General features: G+C 43.4%; 5 protein-coding genes across 13 annotated transcripts in view; 4 read left to right on the top strand and 1 right to left on the bottom strand.

Annotated features, from left to right (window-relative positions):
- The window catches only part of LOC137489732 (uncharacterized), a 52,884-nt gene extending 51,718 nt beyond the window's left edge, over positions 1-1,166 (top strand). Inside the window, exon 66 of the mRNA XM_087310199.1 lies at positions 1-1,166. This exon is cut by the window's left edge and continues 2,873 nt beyond it. The gene's annotated coding sequence lies outside the window, so the exon portion shown is untranslated.
- A 552-nt stretch (positions 1,167-1,718) lies between these two features.
- Positions 1,719-12,172, top strand: ssr1 (signal sequence receptor, alpha). Of its 3 annotated transcripts, XM_087308252.1 has the most exons (9): positions 1,719-1,870; positions 2,424-2,551; positions 4,540-4,636; positions 8,371-8,633; positions 8,819-8,895; positions 10,297-10,375; positions 10,504-10,597; positions 11,316-11,330; positions 11,444-12,170. In XM_087308252.1, exons 1-9 carry the CDS (start codon positions 1,804-1,806, stop codon positions 11,509-11,511), a joined length of 888 nt encoding a protein of 295 aa, XP_087164378.1. In that variant the 5' UTR covers positions 1,719-1,803; the 3' UTR covers positions 11,512-12,170.
- On the top strand, positions 12,130-18,568 carry LOC141380784 (ependymin). The gene is made up of 6 exons (XM_087310219.1): positions 12,130-15,299; positions 15,471-15,505; positions 15,586-15,720; positions 15,933-16,119; positions 18,177-18,264; positions 18,351-18,568. The coding sequence occupies exons 1-6, from the start codon at positions 15,209-15,211 to the stop codon at positions 18,478-18,480; spliced, it is 666 nt and encodes a 221-aa protein (XP_087166345.1). The 5' UTR covers positions 12,130-15,208; the 3' UTR covers positions 18,481-18,568.
- Positions 18,569-18,802: 234 nt separating this feature from the next.
- LOC147831175 (uncharacterized) overlaps positions 18,803-22,500 on the bottom strand; it is an 11,616-nt gene continuing 7,918 nt past the window's right edge. For 2 of the 3 annotated variants that reach the window (XM_087310221.1, XM_087310220.1), the window contains exon 2: positions 18,806-20,301. In XM_087310221.1, coding sequence (XP_087166347.1) covers positions 19,944-20,301 — 358 coding nt within the window. In that variant the 3' untranslated portion in view covers positions 18,806-19,943. Of the gene's footprint in view, positions 20,302-22,500 lie in introns of all 3 variants that reach the window. The other variant, XR_015525449.1, reaches the window with a different exon arrangement.
- The window catches only part of twsg1b (twisted gastrulation BMP signaling modulator 1b), a 15,173-nt gene continuing 13,533 nt past the window's right edge, over positions 20,861-22,500 (top strand). For 4 of the 5 annotated variants that reach the window (XR_015524291.1, XR_015524290.1, XR_015524292.1 and 1 more), the window contains 3 exon segments: positions 20,861-20,942; positions 21,935-22,074; positions 22,352-22,451. Coding sequence is in view for 2 of the 5 variants with exons in the window: in NM_153672.3 (NP_705958.2) it covers positions 21,961-22,074; positions 22,352-22,451 (214 nt within the window). In the remaining 3 variants the exon portion in view is untranslated. 5 annotated transcript variants of the gene reach the window in all.

The raw sequence follows: 22,500 nt of genomic DNA, 5'->3' as shown, positions 1-22,500 counted from the left end.
GTTCAGGAAAGCTCTTCACGGTTATCTTGAGCTAGTCACAGTAGTTTGGTTTATTGACTGATGTTTATTCAGCAAACAGAGACTGACGTCGTCAGGATAGAGAGCAAACCTCTCTCAACCTGTTCACATTCATGATGAAACCAGTTTGAGTGAAGCACAGTTCAGAAAATAAGCTGAATTTCCAGATTATTAGCCGCGGGATCTCCAGTGGTTTTGGTTGTGACTGATGATGAATGTGGAGATGTTTGTTCTGGAAGCTGCTTGATCTCTTATTCTGCTTCATCTGCATGATTCAGGACTGCACGGTTATTCATCTGATTCCAGATCAGTGTTTCTGCCTGTGTTTGACAGATGTCAGGATGGAACGGTGTGCTGGGTTTGGGCAGGTTTCAGTATGTGTATGAGGAATAAAGCAGGACACACTGCAGATATGCTGCTCTAATCTGAGTTTGTGTCTGGTCTCTGGTCCATATATCTGTAAACTCTTTAATCAGTCAGCATTTTCTAGACAAGAATAAGATATAGTGTTGTTTTCAAGAACAATGAGTCAAAATGAAGAGTTTTTCACTAAAACAAGCAGAATAATCTGATGTCGGAAGGAGAAACGGGATTATTCTGCTTGTTTTAATGAAAACTCTTCATTTTTTTATTTCTGAAAATATGACACTGTGTTTGTGTTTGTCTAGAAATGCTTCTGGATTTAAGAGTTTTCAGATATTGCAGTATAAACCAGCCAGACAGCATGTGTGTGTGTGTGACTGAAAGTGTTTTACTTTAATATAACCCTGCTGAAAAATCCAGCTTAAACCAGCCTAGGATTGTTGGCTGGTTTTAGAGGGGTTTTGGCCATTTCCAGCTATTTCCAGCCTGGTTTTAGCTAGACAGGCTGGGAGCCAAAACCAGCTATGTCCAGCCTAAACCAGAATGGTCAAGCTGGTTTTAGATGGTCACTATCCAGCACTAACCAGGCTGAAAATGGCCAGAAACCAGCCTGGTAATGGCCAAAACCCCTCTAAAACCACTCAACCATCCTAGACTGGTTTGAGCTGGATTATTCAGCAGGATCTGTCGTTTCTGCTCTCTTTACTCTCTTGTCACCGTCTCTGTTAACATTGTTTATCTTGTGTTTCACACTCATGGAAATAAAATGACGCTTTGTCCAGCGAGTGTTTGTGTTTTTGAGTGTGTGTGTGTGTGTGTGTGTGTGTGTGTGGCAGTGATGACTCGCCACTGAAAGCGACACGTCTCTCTCTGCGTGATGTCAGCGGTGCCCCGGATGCGGAGCATGCGCGCTGTGAGTGTTTCTGGTTTCCTCCAGCAGGAGGCGCTGAGCGGATCAACAATGTCGAGTCATCAATAACATTATAAAGTTCGATAATCGTGACATTTACATGTTAAGCCGTAGTCAATCACGCGTGTTTAAAAATAAAACAATCAATTAAGAGCAACACATTTGTTAAATGAGTTAAACTATTCACGCGCAGATGAAGTGATATGACGTGATGATCTGCTGCCTCACACTCTGAGCTGTGATATTATTTACGCAAATGTAATGGTCAAATATTCTTATTATAAGCTAAAAACATCAATAATGAATTAAATATCAGGAATTATTTTAATGTGGAAGCCCCACCCATCCGATTTCCACGGCGACACGTGTCCCTGTGCGCTTGACGTCGGCGGCGGCCCGGATGAGGCGCATGCGCAGAGCGGCGCTCGGTCAGTGTGTGTCTCGGTGTTCAGACGTGTTCATCTGTCGGTGATTCTGCGCGTGATTTCCGCCGTTTCTGCTCTCCGGTTAAGATGAAACTGCTGCAGAAACTGCTGCTGCTGCTCCTGCTGGCGTTTCCCGCCACGCTGATGCTGAAGGGTGAGTTTATTCAGTGTGTACGAGCAGGCCGCAGCACTCCCGATCAATCACGGCGATCGATCAGGCCGAGGACCATCGACAACTCTAGTGTGTGTGTGTGTGTGTGTGTGTGTGTGTGTGTGTGTGTGTGTGTGTGTGTTTGAGAGAGTGTGTGACAGAGAGAAGTGTGTGTGTGTTTGAGTGTGTGTGTGTGTGTTTGAGTGTGTGTGACGTGTCCTTCAGACCCACCGAGACTCCGTCAGAATCTCCTCAAACATTAAATACACTGCTCGTATATTGAGTGTAAGGGTTCAAGTGTATTTTAGTCGTGTATTTTTTCGGTAATACGTGTTTAATATCTCCCTCACAGCACTGTGTGTGTGTGTGTGTGTGTGTTTGTTATATCGATGTATGCATGTCAGTAAATGTGTGTATGTCTGTGCATATGTAGAGGCGTCATTTGGGGGAGAATATACTGTAACATCAGTAAAATGAGCTGCAGCAGGGAGTGTGTGTGTGTGTGTGTGTTTAATGTCACACTGACCTGTGTGTGTGTGTGTGTGTGTTCCCTCAGGTCCTGTAGTGTCTGCTCAGGACGCCACTGAGGAAGAGGAGGCTGTGGATGAAGATGCTGGTGATGATGTGCTGGCGGAGGATGAGGATGATGAAGCCGAGGTGGAGGACGATGAGAACACTGAGCTGGTGAGAGAACGGAGCGCTTTTACACTCGGGGCAGCGTCTGTTTACCGTGTTCACACTAGTCCTGCAGTGGTTCAGCATGAGCAGAGGCTGACCCGGGGACAGTACAGGACAGTATACGGTGTGTGATGTGTGACGGCGTGCACATCTGCAGTGTTGAGTCTGGGTTATAGTCAACAGGAGCTGCAGAATGTGCTTCATCACGCCGTTTATTCACTATTTATAAGATTTAATACACGTTTTTCCTCTTAGAATTGTTGAGTTTGTTTCTAAATATCTACATTTTAAAACAGATCCCAGATCATTCCGCTCACCCCGCTGGCAGATAATCCAGCTTGTTTTAAGGGAAAACACTTCATTTAGCTTCTTTTCATCTGATGTGTGAAACACTGCGTACGCTGAATCACACACACATTCTCTGTGTACATTTTAACGTGAAGCTGAGCGCACGAGTGCAAAACCCCTCCTAACTCCTCCCCCGTATGAATATGCTAATGACTCCACTTTGGCAAATGAAAAAGCAACGGCCCAATCCAGCTAGAGGTGAAACTCTGAACAGAATGTGAATTTGATGTGCCCCTATCAGAGGTAGACCGGAGAAAAACAATGTTATTAGCAAGTTTGTCCTCCAGAGTTAAATAGAAAAGAACAGAGTGAGAGTTCATAAAGATTAATAAAGAAACGGTCTGATGTAAAGGTGCAGGTGAGGAGGAGAACAGCGGCGCACCGTCAGAGTGTGGAGCGAGCAGGCGGAGGAGCAGGGGATGCTGGACTAACACCCTTACAGGAGAGAGCTGCCTCACTTCACTGTCTGCAGTAGTGTGTGTCTGTGGGACACAGATGTGTCAGAGGAGAAGTCTGTCAGGGCGGTATAGCAGCACCCCTCCGCTCTTATCAAGGCAGCAGCACCGTGACTTCAGCTGCCCAATCACCGCTCTACAGCTGACCGGGTGGAGAATGGCCGTCACTGTATCTGCGCTCGTGCTCAGTGTGTGGGTTGTTCAGGGGGGTTAACAGCCACGTCTTTAATGGATAACCGCATTCTCCTGATCTGCAGTAATAATTACACTCATTACAATACAATAAATAAACTAAGCTGGAATAACATCTTTAATCCCATCACACACCCGTCACCCTGGAGCCTCCTCGCTGTCTCTCTTTCCAAAATATGGACCCAACTCAGCACAGAGCTCCAAGAGGATCACTCATGGAAATCTGAAACTGCTGATAGGCCAGTCATCATCATCATGGGCCAGAAAATCACTGTGATCCCTAAGAAACGCATTCGCCCACTGACAATGTCCTCTAATAAGGCCAACACTGCCCGGCCATAGACTAAGAGTTGTGTACATTTGCAAATGCTTTTACATCTTCTAAATCACAGAATTGGGAAAATAAATAAATAAAAATAACAAATTAAAAGTATTGTCAATTACCACACTTGGTCAGTAATAAATGAGCAGCAGTGTTCTCCACGTGTGTTCATGCAATACTTTGTCGTGTGCAGTTTAACACGGTGGCCTCTAGGAGTCGCCACTGGAAATAAGACCAACACACACAAGAAACACACATACTTCATCCTTAGTAAATCCAAACCTGAGCGTGAGACCTGGCGTACGCAGCGTTGATGCATCAGACCCTGATCTGTCCAGTATTGTGCAGCCCTATTCTATCTTTCACCATTTAATCTTTTCACCAAGACAGAAGGGTCAGTTCACTCATGTCCATTATCATCATTTCTTCATCCTTCACTTGCTCCAGAGCGGTTAAATTAAACTCCAGAGTGATTAAATGTGCATACAGGAGGAAGTTTTCATGTGTGTGTGAGCTGTCCCTGTAATCAGATGAAGATAACATGCATTAAACAGTAAATGCGCATGTGTCAGCGTCTGAGAATGCACGCTGAGTCTCTGAGCTCCTGCAGGGCTGTGTGTTTGCATGTGTGATGGTTACAGCAGTGTTAGTGACCTGTGTTGTGTTTCTTCTGTCAGACGGAAGAGAAAGAGGAAGAGGAAGAAGAAGCTCTAGTGGGAGAGGTGAAGGCTTCACCCAACGCAGACACAACCATCCTGTTCGTCAAAGGAGAAGGTGGAGGACTGACTGCATGCTTATCCTCTCTGTTTGAGTCTCTGAATGCATCTGAGCGCTGCGGGAGTCGTGATGATACACACACACACACACACACACACACACACACGCACGCAAGTTTACTTAGAGCTGAATGAGATTGGAAAATCAGACATGACTTTAAAGCTGCTGTTAGGGAGGAGTTAATGAAATTAGATTGATTGGATGGTCCTATAGGGCAGTTAATAATGCAGAGAGTGCAGTGAACTAACCACAGCATGAACAAACACAGCAGAGACTGAAGTGTGCTTGAATGATGATGTGCGGTGTTCAGCGCTGTCAGACTGTATTCAGCTACAGAGTTATTAATAATCTGAAGTAGGGGTGTCAAAATTAATCGTTTCTTCGGTGCATCGCGATGCAGACGCGGACAATTCGGTATCGGTTCAGTAATAATCATAACCGGTTCTTACTGACGTCATTTACCTCATATGCGCTCTGTCGTGAGGGAGGCGATCGCGAGTATTTACAACGCTTCAACTACTTAAAACTCATAAACTGTGCACAATTTCACTGTGTGTGTTTGCTGGATCAGTCTTTCACTGACATATACAACAATAGCCCCTATTTCACTGAGATCCAGAGAATGAAAGTAGCCTTCTCCATTTCTCTCTCGCTCTGTCTCTCTCTCTCTCTCTCTCACACACACACACACACAGTGGCTCATTTGACCTGCTGGCGTGGCTTTTCTTCTCCTCTCGGCTGTTTTACAGCATTACGTTTGGATTCAGAAACGAGCGCGTGTCTGCAGAGTTTTCTCCACCGTGTCTATCATGCATCAGCTGTGAGATCGCCGCTGCCGCCTGCTGCGTATCAGTGTCACTTATCTGAAGAGCGCAGCGCGCAAGAGCCAATCGCAACCGTTTTTGTTGAGGGTGTGACCAATCAAAGGTGTGTAAGAGAACAAGACAAGGATCAGAAATTGAGCTGGATGTTTATATTTGTTTATATTATTTGCTTAATGCTCGTTTTGTTTAAAGTTACAGTTTGTATATCTGACTGTGTATTAAACGACAAAATTGTATTACAAATAGTATATAAATATATTCACTTATTTAATACAAGAACTGCTGCTGTGAAGAAAATATGAAACTGTATGGAAAGCATCGTCAATGCACCGAAATATCGAATTGAACCGAATCGATGGCATGATAATCGTAACTGAACCGTGAGACTAGTGTAGGTCCACAGCTCTAATCTGATGTGAAATCTCACTGCCCGAGTCTTTACTGCGCTCATAACTCAATATTCTTTATTAAAGTTACTAAGGCTCTGATCTTATTGGCCTAGATACTCTGACCTCCGTCAGGCCTTAAGAACATGCAAACAGTTCTGATGTGTTCTAGCTAGGGATGGGAAGATTAACCGATATGTATCGATACGCGGTCATGCGCGTGCACGATGCGAGTGCATCGGTAGAGCAGCAGAGGATGAATGAAATTTTGGAAGCAAATCGAGATGCATCGGTTTTTGCGAGATGCATCGGTTTTTCCGAGATACAGCTTATATTTTTAATATAGAATGTATTTTTTATTTATTAACAAGTGTTTTCAACCTGTTTTTGGCGCATAATTTAATCGACCTACATAAAGTAAGCCTTAGCAACGGATTTGCGGATGTGTACACTCACACTACAACTCAGTGTATCAGGTGTGCGGATGAAGCTAGTGGTGCGCCCTCAGAAAGCGCGAGAAGCAAAACAAACATTTTATTCCCCACTGAGTTTTAAATCTAAAGTATGGCAACATTATGGATTTAAGGATGGACGACATGACAGGACAGATGCAATTTGCAAAATGTGCCGCGCATCTATAAAATACGCGGGCAGTACGAGTAATCTGATATCTCACTTGAAGCGGCGCCACGGTGTTGTTGTGAAAGCATCTTCCAGTGTTCCTGCATCCCCGGCTTTCGCACTGCTTGAACTGTAGCTACCAGCTCCAAAAGTGGTGAGAAAAGCATTGCAAGTTTTTTTTTTCCATGCGCAAAAGTTTTGTGCGCTCTACGCCAATAACGGATGTTATTGCATTGTTCATCTGCAGGGCCGGAGCAAGCTGAACTGCTGCTCTAGGCAGAGGATGATCACGCCGCCCTCAACCCCAATGTAAAACGAAAGTGACCGGTTATGAAAATGAAGTGACGTGTCGCGGACCTCTATTCTTCCGCCCTATGCGCGGATATAACTGAGGACGCGCGGGTGTCGCGGACCTCTATTCTTCCGCCCTATGCGCGGATATAACTGAGGACGCGCGGGTGTCGCGGACCTCTATTCTTCCGCCCTATGCGCGGATATAACTAAGGACGCGCGGGTGTCGCGGACCTCTATTCTTCCGCCCTATGCGCGGATATAACTAAGGACGCGCGGGTGTCGCGGACCTCTATTCTTCCGCCCTATGCGCGGATATAACTGAGGACGCGCGGGTGTCGCGGACCTCTATTCTTCCGCCCTATGCGCGGATATAACTGAGGACGCGTGGGTGTCGCGGACCTCTATTCTTCCGCCCTATGCGCGGATATAACTGAGGACGCGCGGGTGTCGCGGACCTCTATTCTGCCACCCTATGCGCGGATATAACTGGGTGTTGCGGACGCCGCCCTCTCTATACTGCCGCACTAGGCGGTTTTAAACACCTCCTCCTGTTAATTTTTATTTAATTACAGTAATAATAATAATATTAATAATAATAATAATGATAAAAATAATTGGGTGTCACGGTGGCACAGTGGGTAGTTTGACCACCTCACAGCAAGAAGATTGCTGGTTTGTTATATTTTTATTAGCCTGTTGTTTACAGTGACAGTGATGTTTCAACGCAGCATAACACTGCTAGTTCACCACCTTAAGTTTTGAATAATCAGTGGCAAAATATCTTTGTAAAACTTGTTTTCATAGTTGAAAAGTTAAATCACAATTCTTGTTGTGCAATGCTAAACCTTTATGTTGAAAGAGTGCAAATATATATTTTTTAATATATATTGCACTTATACATTCTGTTTATCTTGAAAATACTTAAATAATATGTGCTATATGTTCTAAAATGGCCCTCTACTGTAAACTGACACTCTGGCTCTGAGAGAAAAGCCAGTTTGTAAAAAAAAGTCTTGGTTTTGCTTGGTTAATAAATAATCAAACTCATTCAAATGTACAGCATCCTCTTTCACATCATCTCATAAACTTGATCTAATTAGTTAGTGCTGAAATATCGCATCATATCGTGATATGGGTGTGAATCGTATCGTGTTGCATCGCAATATGTCACAAATGTATCGCTAATATATCGGATCGTATTCTTTGTATCGAGATGCGTATCGGATCGGCATTATAGCTTAGATGCCCAACCCTAGTTCTAGCGTGTTTCTCCTGCCGCGCTGTGATCAGCACTGCAGCTCCTGTGATGGGTATATAGAGATATCAGTGCAGCCCTGGCTTTATTCTCAGGAGTGTGTGTGTGTGTGTGTGTGTGTGTGTGTGTGTCAGTGTGTGTGTCAGTGTGTGTGTGTGTGTGTGTGTGTGTGTGTGTGTGTGTGTGTGTGTGTGTGTGTCAGTGTATGTGTGTCCGTGTGTGTCTGTCAGTGTGTGTGTCCGTGTGTGTGTGTCTGTCAGTGTGTGTGTGTGTGTCTGTGTGTGTCAGTGTGTGTGTGTCTTCAGTCTGTTCCTCTCCTCCTGCTTCATCCTTCCTCTTTCCCGCCATCAGATTTTCCAGCTAACAACATCGTGAAGTTCCTGCTGGGCTTCAGCAATAAGGGCTCGGAGAACTTCGTGGTGGAGTCTCTGGACGCCTCGTTCCGTTACCCGCAGGACTTCCAGTTCTACATCCAGAACTTCACGGCGCTGCAGCTGGGCACACTGGTCCCTCCACAGCGCCAGGCCACCTTCGAGTACTCCTTCATCCCCGCTGAGCCCATGGGCGGACGACCCTTCGGCCTCGTCATCAACCTCAACTACAGGGACGACAGTGTGAGTGTGTGTGTGTGTGCGTGTGTGTGTGTGTGCACATGAGTGGTCTGATCCTAAAGGCTGCAGTGTAAATATGTCAGCATGTTCAGCTGTGCTCCACATCAGAGTGTATGCGTGACTGTCCTGTGCCGCTGGCTTAGCTTTACGCTGTGTTTATTAAAGTGATGGCGGTCTCTGCTCCTCAGGGAAACGTTTTCCAGGACGCCGTCTTCAACCAGACTGTCACCATCACAGAGAGAGAGGACGGCCTGGACGGAGAAACGTAAGAGTGTTCACACACACACACACACACACACACACACCTGTCAACACTGGGATGTGATAATAAGAGATCTGCCCATCATAACAGCATCAGTCAGTAATATGTTTAATTGTTGTTATTTACAAAATAAATATAAAGAATCTACATTAGCAGCAAATAAATGAGCAGGCAGTTCAGCTTATTATATTCAGGAGCTGTTGTAAAGGAACAGAGTGTAGTTCTCAGATCTCGCAGCTGTAATACTCACACAGTCTGACTGAAGAGCCGTCAATCAATCTCCTATTTGTATTTTTGTTTGATGACAGTAAATATCAGAGGTGTGACTGTACACATGCGCAGTCTAATGACGGCAGTCGACTGCTTTATTAACTCTTTATGCTTATTTAGGACAAAGTTATTTGTGTTTGAAAAACCCCACCAGCATCGACATGTTTAGAGGTTATTATTATTAATCATGTGTATAATTCTGTTCAGACACACAGACAAAACCCAGACTTACACTCAGCTTCAAATCTCGAGTGCAGAATCCGTTTGGAAACAGTGTGTGTTCATCACTATAGAGCAGGGGTGTCAAACTCAGTTCCTGGAGGGCCGCAGCTCTGCACAGTTCAGTTCCACCCCTGCTCCAACACACTTACCTGTAGGTTTCAAACCAGCCTGAAGGACTCAATTAGTTTGATCAGGTGTGTTTAATTAGGATTAAACTAAACTGTGCAGAGCTGCGGCCCTCCAGGAACTGAGTTTGACACCTGTGCTATAGAGCATGTGAGCTGACAGTCACGCACCGCTACATGACTGTTTTCAGGATTGCATATGAGGGCCGACGGCACCTGTAATGGAAAGGAAGGGAATCCTGCTGTATTTATATTTATTTCAGTGTTTTCATGCCCAAACAAAGCGAAAGCACAGAACAGACTCTCATTTAAGAGTGAGGGGCGCCCCCTGGTGGTTTGTCAGTATGAGTTGTGTATAAGGAGGATCAGCTCTGTGATGTTTATTGCCCCCCCTCAGAGAAAGACTGAAGACATGGGAGAAATACCATTACAGGAGGATGGTGAGATAGAACTGTAATATACGGGAGAATCACACACACACACACACACAAAATTGAAAAGTTTTTGGATTTTTTTATTTTTAATGCCAATCGTGTGTGCCAGGCCAGTAGGATGCGCTGTTGCTATGTTAGTGAACAGTCACTGTGAGGAAGTGTGTAGAATCTGCCGTGTTCATTTAATGTGCTGCTGGTGGTGACGTGTAGTAAACACACACTTTACTGATGAAGCCTTAGCAAACACAACAGCTCTAGCGCACAAACACAACAATGTGTGTGTGTGTGTGTGTGTGTGTGTGTTTTTATCTACACTGCCCTAAACACTGTTTGCTCTGTGCGTGTGTTTTCAGGATCTTCATGTACGTGTTCCTCTCGGGTCTCGGCCTGCTATTGGTCATCGGTCTTCATCAGCTGCTTGAATCACGCAAGGTTAGACACACACATACACACACACACACACATCATATTTAGACTGATGGTCACGTGATCATCAGATAGATCTGTGTCTGTTACTAATGCGCGTGTGTGTGTGTGTGTGTGTGTGTGTGCGCGCGCAGAGGAGACGGCCTGCAGCTAAAGTGGAGATGGGCACATCCAACCACAATGATGTGGACATGAGCTGGATCCCACAGGAAACACTCAACCAGATCAGTGAGTCTTAGCCAATCACAGATCATCACACACACACACACACACACACACACACACACAGTCTCAGCCAGTCACAGAGAGAATTGTCTTGTTATTTAGAAACACTCTATTGCAGTGTGTAGAGCACATCAGCAGGGGGCGCTGCAGCTCCACACCGAGCATCACTCTGATGTTCAACAGTATAGTGAGAACTCACCTTTATACACAGCTCATGTCTGATCAATCATCACTGATCCACACGCACAACTGAAGCCCACACACACACACACACACACACACACACACACACACACACACTGATGTTGGTAGTGTAGACTGTATATTCTGTCCTCACAGTAAACACTCGTGATCATCAGCCGTGCTCCATCAACATCCACACACAGGCTCCATGTACTGGTATTGCTACACATGTGGGGACATTGGGTCCTCAGCATGTACAATGCCTGATACACACACACACACACACACACACACACACACACACTCACACACACACACACACACACACATTTTAGGTTAAAACCACCGTCAGTCACACACACACACACACACACACAGAATTAAGAGTCTCATTCTCTCTGTGTGTGTGTGTGTGTGTGTGTGTGTGTGTTGGCTGAGCAAGTGTGTAACACCGTCAGCTCTTCTTCTTCTGCTCTTCCTGTCTGATGTCTGTTTATTCACTTCCTCTCTCTTTATTTCCTCTTCCTGTGCTGCTCAGTGGCGAGTCGGAGAGGTGAGCTCAATCCTGCTTCTGTTTCTGCTCTGTGTGTGTTTGTGTGCGCGCGTTTGCTCATCTTGACTAACTGTGTGTGTGTGTGTGTGTGTGTGTGTGTGTGTGTGTGGCAGATAAAGCGTCTCCCAGACGGTCTCCACGTAAGAGGACTCAGAAGCGCTCCGCCGGCTCAGACGAGTGAAGGACGACACGGAGCGTTTAGGATGCCAACAGAGACTCAAACACACACACACACACACACACACACACTCACACTCTGACTTTTCCAGTCAGTTACATGCCGTCATGAACACACACACACACACACACACACACTCACACACACTCTCCTGCGTACACTTTTACACTCACATACTCAGACTCTCAGATCCACTCAAACACACACATTTACACACTTTTATACATAAATGCGTGCACACACACTCTCTCTCATCTACAGTCTTCTACACACACACACACACACACACACACACACACACTCAGTCTCTGCTGTGTGTGTGTGTGTGTGTGTATGGTGCGGTGCGCTCGGGCTTCAGTAGTTCTGCTTGTCTGTGTAAGGCTGCCGCCGCTGCTGCTGCCGCTGGAGTGTGTTCTGGATCATCATCAGTGTGTGTGTTTCCTCATGATGATGGACTGATCTCAGACGTGCCTGATCCTGCTCTTCATCACATGACCGAGCTCCTCCTCTTCCTCGTCACTCTTCAGGAAGAGGAAACTCTGTCTGTTTCTCTGTTGTGATTGGTCTGGCAGAGCTGCGGCTGGGCGAGGGCTGGTGATGTGCAGCTCGGTGTATTTGGGGGGAATGAAATGATGAAATAAAATGAACAAAATGGGTTTCTACATGCCGGCGTCAGCGTCCTTCATCACCCACACTCACAGCGCTCCTCACTGCCCTGACCCGCAGTGATGGAGAACAGGTGAGGTCTGCAGTGATCTGCTGTAGGGAGTCAGTCATCACCACTGAGGAGATCTGCCCGTTAATAATCCGTCTGAACCTCTGATGAGCTCAGCACGAGGGTTTCCATAGCCAGAGTAGAGTCCCGGCTGGGTCAGCTGGTGTTTCTGTGTGGAGTTTGCATGTTCTCCTCGTGTTGGCGTGGGTTTCCTCCACAGTCCAAACACATGCGCTATAGGGGAACTGATCAACTACACTGGCCGTAGTGTATGAGTGTGTGTGTGAATGTGTGTGTATGGGTGTTTCCCAGTACTGGAAGGGCATCCACCATGTAAAACATATGCTGGAATAATTGATGGTTCATCCCATTGTGGCGACCCCTGATGAATAAGGGACTCAGCTGAAGGAGAATGCGTGAACGTCAGTGGAGAGCTCCTCTGGGCAGCAGTGACAGTGTGAGGATGGAGGTGTTTCAGGTGGTCATCACGCTGCACGGTACCGGTGTTCATCCGCATGTTCTGTAATGAAGGAGGCTGTTTCTCCTGAGTCTGCCAGGGTTTATCATGTGGTGGAGTTCAGCAGATCAGCCTGAGTGAGAGGTAACTGACTGATTTCAGCACAGCTGTGATGGAGAGACACATGTCTGAACTCTAAATGCTGTATGAGTCATTAATAAAGGTCAAATCTGGTCCACATTTAATAATAAAGTGTTCTATACGTACAGACGAGCACTCTGAGTTCAGGTTAAATATAAAAGATAGAAATACACCATATTATATTGAAGCTAACAGCATTTGCACCTCTGTTAATGGATGCTCTAGTGTACTCTACACACACAACACTACAGTATAGAACATTCAGGTGGACAACAACAACAACCAGGTCTTTAATTATTATTGTCCCAAGAGAAGAGTGGATGTTCAATAGCTTTAGGACAGTTTTGATCCACTTTGAATGTTAACTGCAGTATGCTGAACAGAAACTAATAAACACTGTAGTGTACTTTAGTTTTTACTACGGTAAACTGCTGTATTGTACTGTAATAACCTACAGCTGTAGAAAACTACTGTATCGGCTTATTTGGTTATATTGCTGGTTGGTTGTTGCGTTACCATAGCAACTGTAGAATCGCAACAAATTAATTACTTTAGTTTCTCTTACCATAGCAACTGTGGAATCACCACGACAGATCAATTACTGTAGTAGTTGTGTTACCATAGCAACTGTGGAATCACCACGACAGATCAATTACTGTAGTAGTTGTGTTACCATAGCAACTGTAGAATCACCACAACAGATCAATTACTGTAGTAGTTGTGTTACCATGGCAACTGTAGAATCACCACAACAGATCAATTACTGTAGTAGTTGTGTTACCATAGCAACTGTAGAATCACCACAACAGATCAATTACTGTAGTAGTTGTGTTACCATAGCAACTGTAGAATCACCACAACAGATCAATTACTGTAGTAGTTGTGTTACCATGGCAACTGTAGAATCACTACAACAGAATCAAAGTATAAAAAAATGACGTTATTTACTATAAATGAACAGTACTTTAGTATACGTGGCAACTAAAACAAGCTCATAATGTGCTTTAAGCATTAAGAAAGTTGTATCTACAATAGTAATATAGTCTATATTCAGTGTTGTGTTCAATAAGTGATGATAGAGGAGGAAAGGTTCAAGAGTGTAGGGTTCAGACAGTTCTTATCCTCTTCATCTGCAACACTTTTAACCTGATACTGAATTTAGACCAGCATTTTTACACTGTTTTACATTATGATGTGTCTTTATTTACGTGTTAGACCTCTGAAGGTTTGGTGAAGTCCTGATATATATGACACGCTCACACACACATGGCTGGAGACATGAGGGAATAAATAAACCATGCCAATTCAAATACATGCTCAACAAGGCTCTATTGGGTTTGTTTGCATAATAAAATCTCACTAGAGAGAGGTGTGTGAGTGTGAGATCATCATGTTGTCCTGCATGTCCTCCAGCATAATGCACATAATTAATCTTCATCAATGAGGGGAATGTCAGGTTATATGATGTTTGTGTAATCTGCATCTGTGATATACTCTATACTGTTACAGCACACACTGATTGTGCTGCTGTTGCTGTCCTATCTATTTCTCACTTCAAGGGGAAACACAGCACTCCTTACTGGAGTTTACTGCTGTGTTTGAGTCATAAATATCTATATATTGATCATGTTTAATATCTGAGCTGATAACCTTTGTTTCTGAAGTGAAATAAAGCTAATCACATGCTGCTTTACATCACATGATGAATGACGATTGGTATTCAGCCTCTTCATATACTGCACACTCAAATATAGGTTTGCAGAGAGTGAATGAGTGTAAATAATCCATTAAACATGCACAGCAGGCCACATTAACAATACTATAGTCAGTTATAGTCAATTCTGCTGTATTCCTGAACCATACAATAGTAAAGTGAGTTGATTTATATATTATATTATGAACAGCTCTGTGTTAATGAGTGCTCCAGCATAGAACTATAGTGATCTGACCAACTGTAATAAACACTGGAGTATACTTTAGTTATTACTACAGTAAACTGAATAGCTGGAAGTAGAATACACCCATAGGTACAGTTGTGGGTCATTTTAACGTGTAGTGTTCAATATTTGTCTTTACTATAAATCACTGCAGTTTTGGTGTTAATGTGGGAGTAAGAATACCTGCTCTTCACAGATTTATTAAACAGAATAAACCAAAATCAAAGTGATAAGTGTGTAATTATATATATATATATATAACAAATTAATATTTGTCTTTATGTTGGACATCATTAATAATTGACAGTATTATTATAGATGATATAAGCATGTGAATCTCCAGAGTGAATCATCAATGCCCTTTGACTCTGCTGTGTTTATGGCGCATCGATGACCTGAGCCTCACCTGTGTGCAGGTATATAAGAGGATCAGCAGGAGTGTGTGTGTGTATGTGTGTGTGTGTGTTCATCTTCATCATGATCTCTCTGATGCTCGTCCTCATCTCTGCTCTCTCCGTCAGTGCTCAGCCGCGACCATGTGGTGAGTCAGTTCACTTGTTCATTGTGATTCACTCTGTTTAAACTCTTCTGATGCAGTGTGTGTGTGTGTGTGTGTGTGTGTGTGTGTGTGTGTGTGTGTGTGTGTGTGTGTGTGTGTGTGTGTGTGTGTGTGTGTGTGTGTGTGTGTGTGTGTGTGTGTGTGTGTCTGCAGAGGCTCCAGCTCAGTATGTGGGCAGCATGTCTCTGGTGAGTTCCTGCTCTGTTCATTGATTGAGTAATAGATTCAGTGAATCAGTGAATCAGTGTGAATCGTTTGTCTCTCTCAGTCTGCAGCTGATGGAATCGTCACGTCTGCAGCCACGTACTCTTATGATGCTCAGAGGCAGCAGATCCGCTTCAGAAACCACATGAACATCCTCAACGAGACCATCCTGACAGACCTGCTCATACACTTCCAGCAGGTAACACACACACACACACACACACACACACACATTCAAATCTCCTTAACGGGGCATTGTGTTTCCCTAAGAACGCTGCATCAGCTCCTCTGTCAGTACTGTGTGATATGAAGCCTCCATTAGCTGATAACGTCTGCTGTTAGTGAACATCAGTGCCGGTAGTGACGTGTAGGTGTGTGTGTGTGTGTGTTTGTTTTTTCCTCTGTCTTCAGGGTGTGCTGTATGAGATCGATTACTCGCGTCTGTCCTGCCAGAAGAAGGCTCTAGAGTCGACCTTTCACCCCACGCGGGTGCCGGCTGATGCTGTCTTCTTAGGGCAGGTGATTCTGGGCACCTCGTCTGTGCCGGGACTCGGGCTCCTCAGCAACTCATGGGTCGGAGAGATTGCAGAGATACAGGGTCAGTCTACTAACTAGAACTACTGCACTCACTGATGCGAATGAGTAAGGTGATGGTGAGCTAATAATGACGATGATGATGTAATGGTGAGGATTATGATTTTGGTGATGGTAATGATGTACTAATGACAAGGATGAAGATGATGTAATGATTATTATGATGTGATAGTAATGATGTAGATGGTGATGATAAAGATGATGGTAATAATGACGTTGATGTAATGATGACGTTGATGGTAATGATGATGTTGATGGTAATGATGAAGATGATGTAATGATGATGATGGTAATGATGACGTTGATGGTAATGATGATGTTGATGGTAATGATGAAGATGATGTAATGATGATGATGGTAATGATGATGGTGATGGTAATGATGATGATGGTAATGATGAAGATGATGGTAATGATGATGATGATGGTAATGATGAAGATGATGGTAATGATGATGTTGATGTAATGATGACGTTGATGGTAATGATGATGTTGATGGTAATGATGAAGATGATGTAATGATGATGATGGTAATGATGATGGTGATGGTAATGATGATGATGGTAATGATGAAGATGATGGTAATGATGACGTTGATGGTAATGATGAAGATGATGGTAATGATGATGTTGATGTAATGATGACGTTGATGGTAATGATGATGTTGATGGTAATGATGAAGATGATGTAAGGATGATGATGGTAATGATGATGGTGATGGTAATGATGATGATGGTAATGATGAAGATGATGGTAATGATGATGATGATGGTAATGATGAAGATGATGGTAATGATGATGTTGATGGTAATGATGATGATGATGGTAATGATGATGTTGATGTAATGATGATGGTGATGGTAATGATGAAGATGATGGTAATGATGAAGATGATGTAATGATGATGATGGTAATGATGATGTTGATGTAATGATGAAGATGATGGTAATGATGATGTTGATGGTAATGATGAAGATGATGGTAATGATGATGTTGATGGTAATGATGATGTTGATGGTAATGATGAAGATGATGGTAATGATGATGTTGATGGTAATGATGATGTTGATGTAATGATAATGTTGATGGTAATGATGATGTTGATGGTAATGATGAAGATGATGGTAATGATGATGTTGATGGGAATGATGAAGATGATGTAATGATGATGATGGTAATGATGATGGTTATGGTAATGATGATGATGGTAATGATGATGTTGATGTAACGATGATGATGATGGTAATGATGAAGATGATGGTAATGATGATGTTGATGGTAATGATGATGTTGATGTAATAATGATGGTGATGGTAATGATGAAGATGATGGTAATGATGATGTTGATGGTAATGATGATGTTGATGTAATGATGATGTTGATGGTAATGATGATGTTGATGGTAATGATGAAGATGATGGTAATGATGATGTTGATGGTAATGATGAAGATGATGTAATGATGATGATGGTAATGATGATGGTTATGGTAATGATGATGATGGTAATGATGATGTTGATGTAACGATGATGATGATGGTAATGATGAAGATGATGGTAATGATGATGTTGATGGTAATGATGATGTTGATGTAATAATGATGGTGATGGTAATAATGACGTTGATGGTAATGATGATGTTGATGGTAATGATGATGTTGATGGTAATGATGATGTTGATGGTAATGATGATGTTGATGTAATGATGATGGTGATGGTAATAATGACGTTGATGGTAATGTTAATGTTGATGGTAATGATGATGGTGATGGTAATGATGAAGATGGTGGTGATTATAATAACAATGAAGACAATGGTAATGACGATGTTGATGTTAATGAAGATGATGGTCATGTTGAATTTGATGATGGCGATATCATCATCTTTATCATTAGCATCACCATCATCATATTCAACATTCCAATCATTACTGTTGTCTCTATCATTATGATAATGACGATGAACATGATGATGGTGATGTTAACGATGAAGATGATGATGGTAATGATGAAGACGACTGTAATGATGATGGTGATATTGAGCTGTGTGTCTCTGGTCTCCAGCTCAGTACATGCTGACCTTCGCTGAGTTCACCTGTTTGCCCATCAGTGCCTCCGTCTTCACACCGAGCACCGGATGGATGGCTATCAGGTCCAGCATCTCTCTCAGTTCACTGTTTCAGGATCAGTGTTGACAATCATTCCTGACGTCTGCTCTCTGTGTCTGTCTGCTTTCAGCTTCTATAATCATCTGCTGGGGGTTCATAATCCTCAAGACTTCGTGCCACCGTTCTTCTGTCCAACATCACAGCAGGACCAGCATTTGCCCAAGACACACTTCCTGAAGGCGGTGGGTTTGATGCGCTGATCAGACAGACACCAGACCTCTGAATCCACTCTCAGTCCTAAACACTGACCTATTGACCCATCTCAAATAAATGAGTTGCTCACACTGACTCAGACTTGATCTCTGATGATTTGAGGTGGCTTTGGATAAATGTGTGTGCTAAATGACGTGTTCTTCATCTTCTGAGTGTTCTGTCAATGATGGGGGTGAAACTATTAAAAGCACATTTCTCTACATAAATCATGTAAATAATACACACTAAATACTCCTAAATACATATAACATCTCTCTAATTAATGAAACCATATTAAAAGGTTCTGTATAAATAAAATACAATCAAATAATTGAATAAATAAATATAATTTATTTTACACTTATACTTGAGGATGACAAATTAAATTAATTTAAACAACATTAAATGATCATATCACATATATAAATATACAATATAAAGCTCCTGTTTGAACTCTTGCATTTCTTTTAAACCATAAAGATCAAATCTAACACCATTCTCCTCAAGCAGAACTGCCGTCTTCAGCACTGATAATGATATGAACAGGTCTTGATCATCATATCATAGTTATTAATTTCTGCAGAATAGGATCTCCTGATAGACTTAAGGAGATTTACACTGTGCTCAAGTGTATTACTCCAGTGCTTTATACAGCGCACACACAGTTTAACAGGGAGCCAGCACAGCGCTGACAGAGCCGGTCTAATATGATCACATCTCTCAGATCTAGCAGCTGCGCCTGAACAGCTGGAGTGTGACACATGATAACACAACACAGTAATCTCACCTAGAGCTCATCACAGCATGACGAAGCTGTTCGGCAGCAGACACCAGCAGCACTTGTTGAAGTTTGACAACATTTTTAAGAGGAATGACTGCAGTTTTACAGATGCTGGAGATCAGAACTCACCTCCACATTACTGAAGACGAGGACTGAACTGAAGATCCATCACGGGGCAGACAGGGTTCTGGGCTTTTGTGTGCAATAAGCAGAACTTTAGTAATAAGATTTTAGTCAACCCATTTTCAATATCAGCTGTACAATCTGTTATTTTTCTGTGAGTGTGTACAAATGATCAGGGTGAGGAGATGTAGAGTTGTGTATCATCAGCACAACAGTGGAAGATAACTACAATCTAGCAGTACACATACACTACCTGACACTAAATAATAAAATAATAATACCTGCTCTTCTAGTTGCTGATCTGGTGTCAGAAGTGTCTCTATGAAAGGTGAAGGCCTCTAGATTTTGCTGATTTGAGCTCAATAAATCTGATCATGTCTTGATGTTGACTGATTTGATGAGGACAGTGCGCTCTGACTCTGCTCAGACTAAAGTGTCATCACTGAACAGAAATAATGTCCAGTATAGAATATAAAGTCCTGCTGCAGTGGAGACAGAATGAATATTGTGTCTGACTCCATCATGAGCTTGGAGGACTGCATCCATACATCTCTGACATGACTCACATCACTGATTAATAAAGTCATCTGGAATGAAGAAGAAAGCTTCAGCAGGATCCCAGAGTTCATCAAGAGTCTTTGTGTTCATCTTCAACACCTCCTCCTTCATCAGCTCAATAATGTTGATTTCTGGTGACTGGGCTGGCCAATCCTGGAGCAGCTTGACCTTCAGGATCTTTGATGTGGAGGCTGAGGTATGAGCAGGAGCGCTATCCTGCTGGAGAATTGTCCCTCTCCTGTGGTGTGTAATGTAATGGGCAGCACAGATGTCTTGATCCCTCAGGCTGTTGATCTCTCGCACGCCCCCATACTGAATGAACCCAAACCATGATGTCTCCTTCACCAAACTTGACTGATCATCAAGCCTGTCGAGGAGGATAACATAATCAACAACACGAACAGAGAAGCGATATATCCATAAACAAGAGACGGGTCAACTGTCCGTGTGTGTGTGTGTGTATGTGTGTGTGTGTGTGTGTGTGTGTGTGCTGTTGATCAGGTGAATGCAGCAGAAGAGTTCTGTCCTGTAAACACATATACACTACACCACTGCTGATGTGCACATTTCCATTCGTCTTGATTATGAAGCATGTCATTGGGCTGATTGGTAAAAGTCAGTCCAGTTTTCATTGAACGGAACCGTGATCTGCTCTCAGCTCTGCAACAGCGCTCATTACCCTCCCCTGATTCAGGAGAAACTCTCTTCACTCTGACTCTGAAATACACTAGAGTGTGTGCTGATCTAGAACAGGCGCGCTGATTGAAGAGTTTACAGAGATTTTAGACAAGAAACGAGACAAAAACCTCACACACACACACGCGCGCGCGCACGCTCAGGGAAGGGGGTGTGTTCCTCCATGCGCCGGTGTGTCTTTGTGTGTGTGTGTGTGTGTGACTCTGAGCTGCATTAGTTGAGTCTGCTCCAGTTTAGTTCTGCTCAGCTCAGAGTTCGGCGGTAAATGCTCTGCAGCAAAACCTCGTGAGTTCAACATCTTCATTCTCCAAGGTGTGTGTGTGTGTGTGTGTTTTCATACAATCTTGCAGCTCCTCAGAGACCATCATGAAGACTTCACAACATGCACACGCGTTTTCTCTGTGTGTGTGTGTCTTTGTGAGTCGAGGATTCAGCTCGACCTCAGTCTTGAGTTCTGCTGGTGTTTTGTTGTTTGTTGTGTGTGAAGGGGAAACTTGTGTTTGTGAAGTGTGTGTGTGTGTGTTGTGTTTGATATTCACTCGACAGGGCTCTTGAGTTGTGTTTGAGTGTTTGTGTCTGAGAAGCAGTGTGCTGTAGTGTGTAGTTGTCGTTTGTTTGTGTCTCAGAAACTGTGGTGTGTTATTGTGTGTAGTTTGTCTCAGAGAAGTTGTGTATTGTGGTGTTAATGTGTGTAGTGTGTTTGTTGCGTGTTGTTTATGTTTGCTGTGATAGTGTATTGTAGTGTGTGACTGTGTGTAGTTTGTTTATTTGTGTTTGAGAAGTGTACTGTAGTGTGTAGTTTGTCGTTGTTGTGTGTAGTTTGTTTGTCGCTTATTGTTTATGTTCGTTTGTGTATTGTAGTGTGTGATTGTGTGTAGTTTGTTTGTTTGTGTTTGGAAAGTGTACTGCAGTGTTTTGTTTTGTTTGTAGTTTGTGTTTGTCTCAGATTCCGTCTACAATAGTGTGTTATAGTGTGTAGTTTGTTTGTGTTTGTCTGATCGTCAGTGTACTGTAGTGTGTGATTGTGTGTGCGTGTTTTCGTGTTGTTTGTCTCAGACGCTGTGTGCTTTTGTAATGTTTGTTGTGTATTGTTTGTGTCTGAGACGCAGTGTGTAGTATATTGTGTGTGTGTGTGTGGCGCGGATTGTACCACGTGCTCGGTTCTTTGACTCATTGAGCGCCACTTTTTAAACGAGTCTTTGATGTCGCCGCGTCGGCGTGTCTGATGATGTCTTTGATGTTCCCGCGGTTTGTTTATCGCGTGTCTTTTATTCTGTCTGTCTGTCGCTGCTGTGTTCCCGCAGGTCCGGTGGGCTCTGTTCGTGTCGTGATGGGGTCTTCATCATCATCATCAGTGGTCCTCCTCCTGCTGTCCTCTCTCTCCATCGCTCTGGCCTGTAATAAAGCTCTGTGCGCCAGTGACGTCAGCAAGTGTCTCATTCAGGTCAGAGGCCAGTGTTTACTATTAAGATTATATATATATATATAAGACAGATCCAGAGGGTCTGCTGTGTGTGTTTTGATTGAATGCTGGTTCTTGAGTTTGTCTTCTGCAGCTGGATGAAGCTGGTGTGTGTGTGTGTGTGTGTGTGTGTGTGTGTGTGTGTTAGGAGCTGTGTTGAGTTGTGTCTGCTTTGTTTATCAGTATTTGTGTTAATTTTTTTGTATCATTAATTATTAGTGTATGCGTATTAATGTGTATGTGTGTGTGTGTGTATCAGGAGCTGTGTCAGTGTCGTCCAGCTGATGGGAACTGCTCGTGCTGTAAGGAGTGTATGTTGTGTCTGGGCTCTCTGTGGGAGGAGTGCTGCGACTGTGTGGGTAAGAGACTCTCCACCGTCCTCTAGTGTGTGTGTGTGTGTGTGATGTT

Source organism: Danio rerio, chromosome 24, assembly GCF_052040795.2.
Source record: "Danio rerio strain M-AB ecotype USA chromosome 24, GRCz13ab, whole genome shotgun sequence".
In the NCBI taxonomy this organism is placed as follows: Eukaryota; Metazoa; Chordata; class Actinopteri; order Cypriniformes; family Danionidae; genus Danio; species Danio rerio.
This window is presented reverse-complemented; position numbering and strand designations above follow the sequence as displayed.

What these genes read in the sequence shown, in the direction of transcription:
- ssr1 (XM_087308252.1), top strand. Translation starts at nt 1,804, where the DNA reads ATGAAACTGCTGCAGAAACTGCTGCTGCTGCTCCTGCTGGCGTTTCCC. An exon ending in CGCCACGCTGATGCTGAAGG is followed by an intron (nt 1,871 to 2,423) that starts GTGAGTTTATTC and finishes GTGTTCCCTCAG; the next exon opens with GTCCTGTAGTGTCTGCTCAG. An exon ending in AGCTGCTTGAATCACGCAAG is followed by an intron (nt 10,376 to 10,503) that starts GTTAGACACACA and finishes GTGCGCGCGCAG; the next exon opens with AGGAGACGGCCTGCAGCTAA.
- LOC141380784 (XM_087310219.1), top strand. Translation starts at nt 15,209, where the DNA reads ATGTGTGTGTGTGTGTTCATCTTCATCATGATCTCTCTGATGCTCGTC. An exon ending in TGCTCATACACTTCCAGCAG is followed by an intron (nt 15,721 to 15,932) that starts GTAACACACACA and finishes CTCTGTCTTCAG; the next exon opens with GGTGTGCTGTATGAGATCGA. An exon ending in ACCGGATGGATGGCTATCAG is followed by an intron (nt 18,265 to 18,350) that starts GTCCAGCATCTC and finishes GTCTGCTTTCAG; the next exon opens with CTTCTATAATCATCTGCTGG.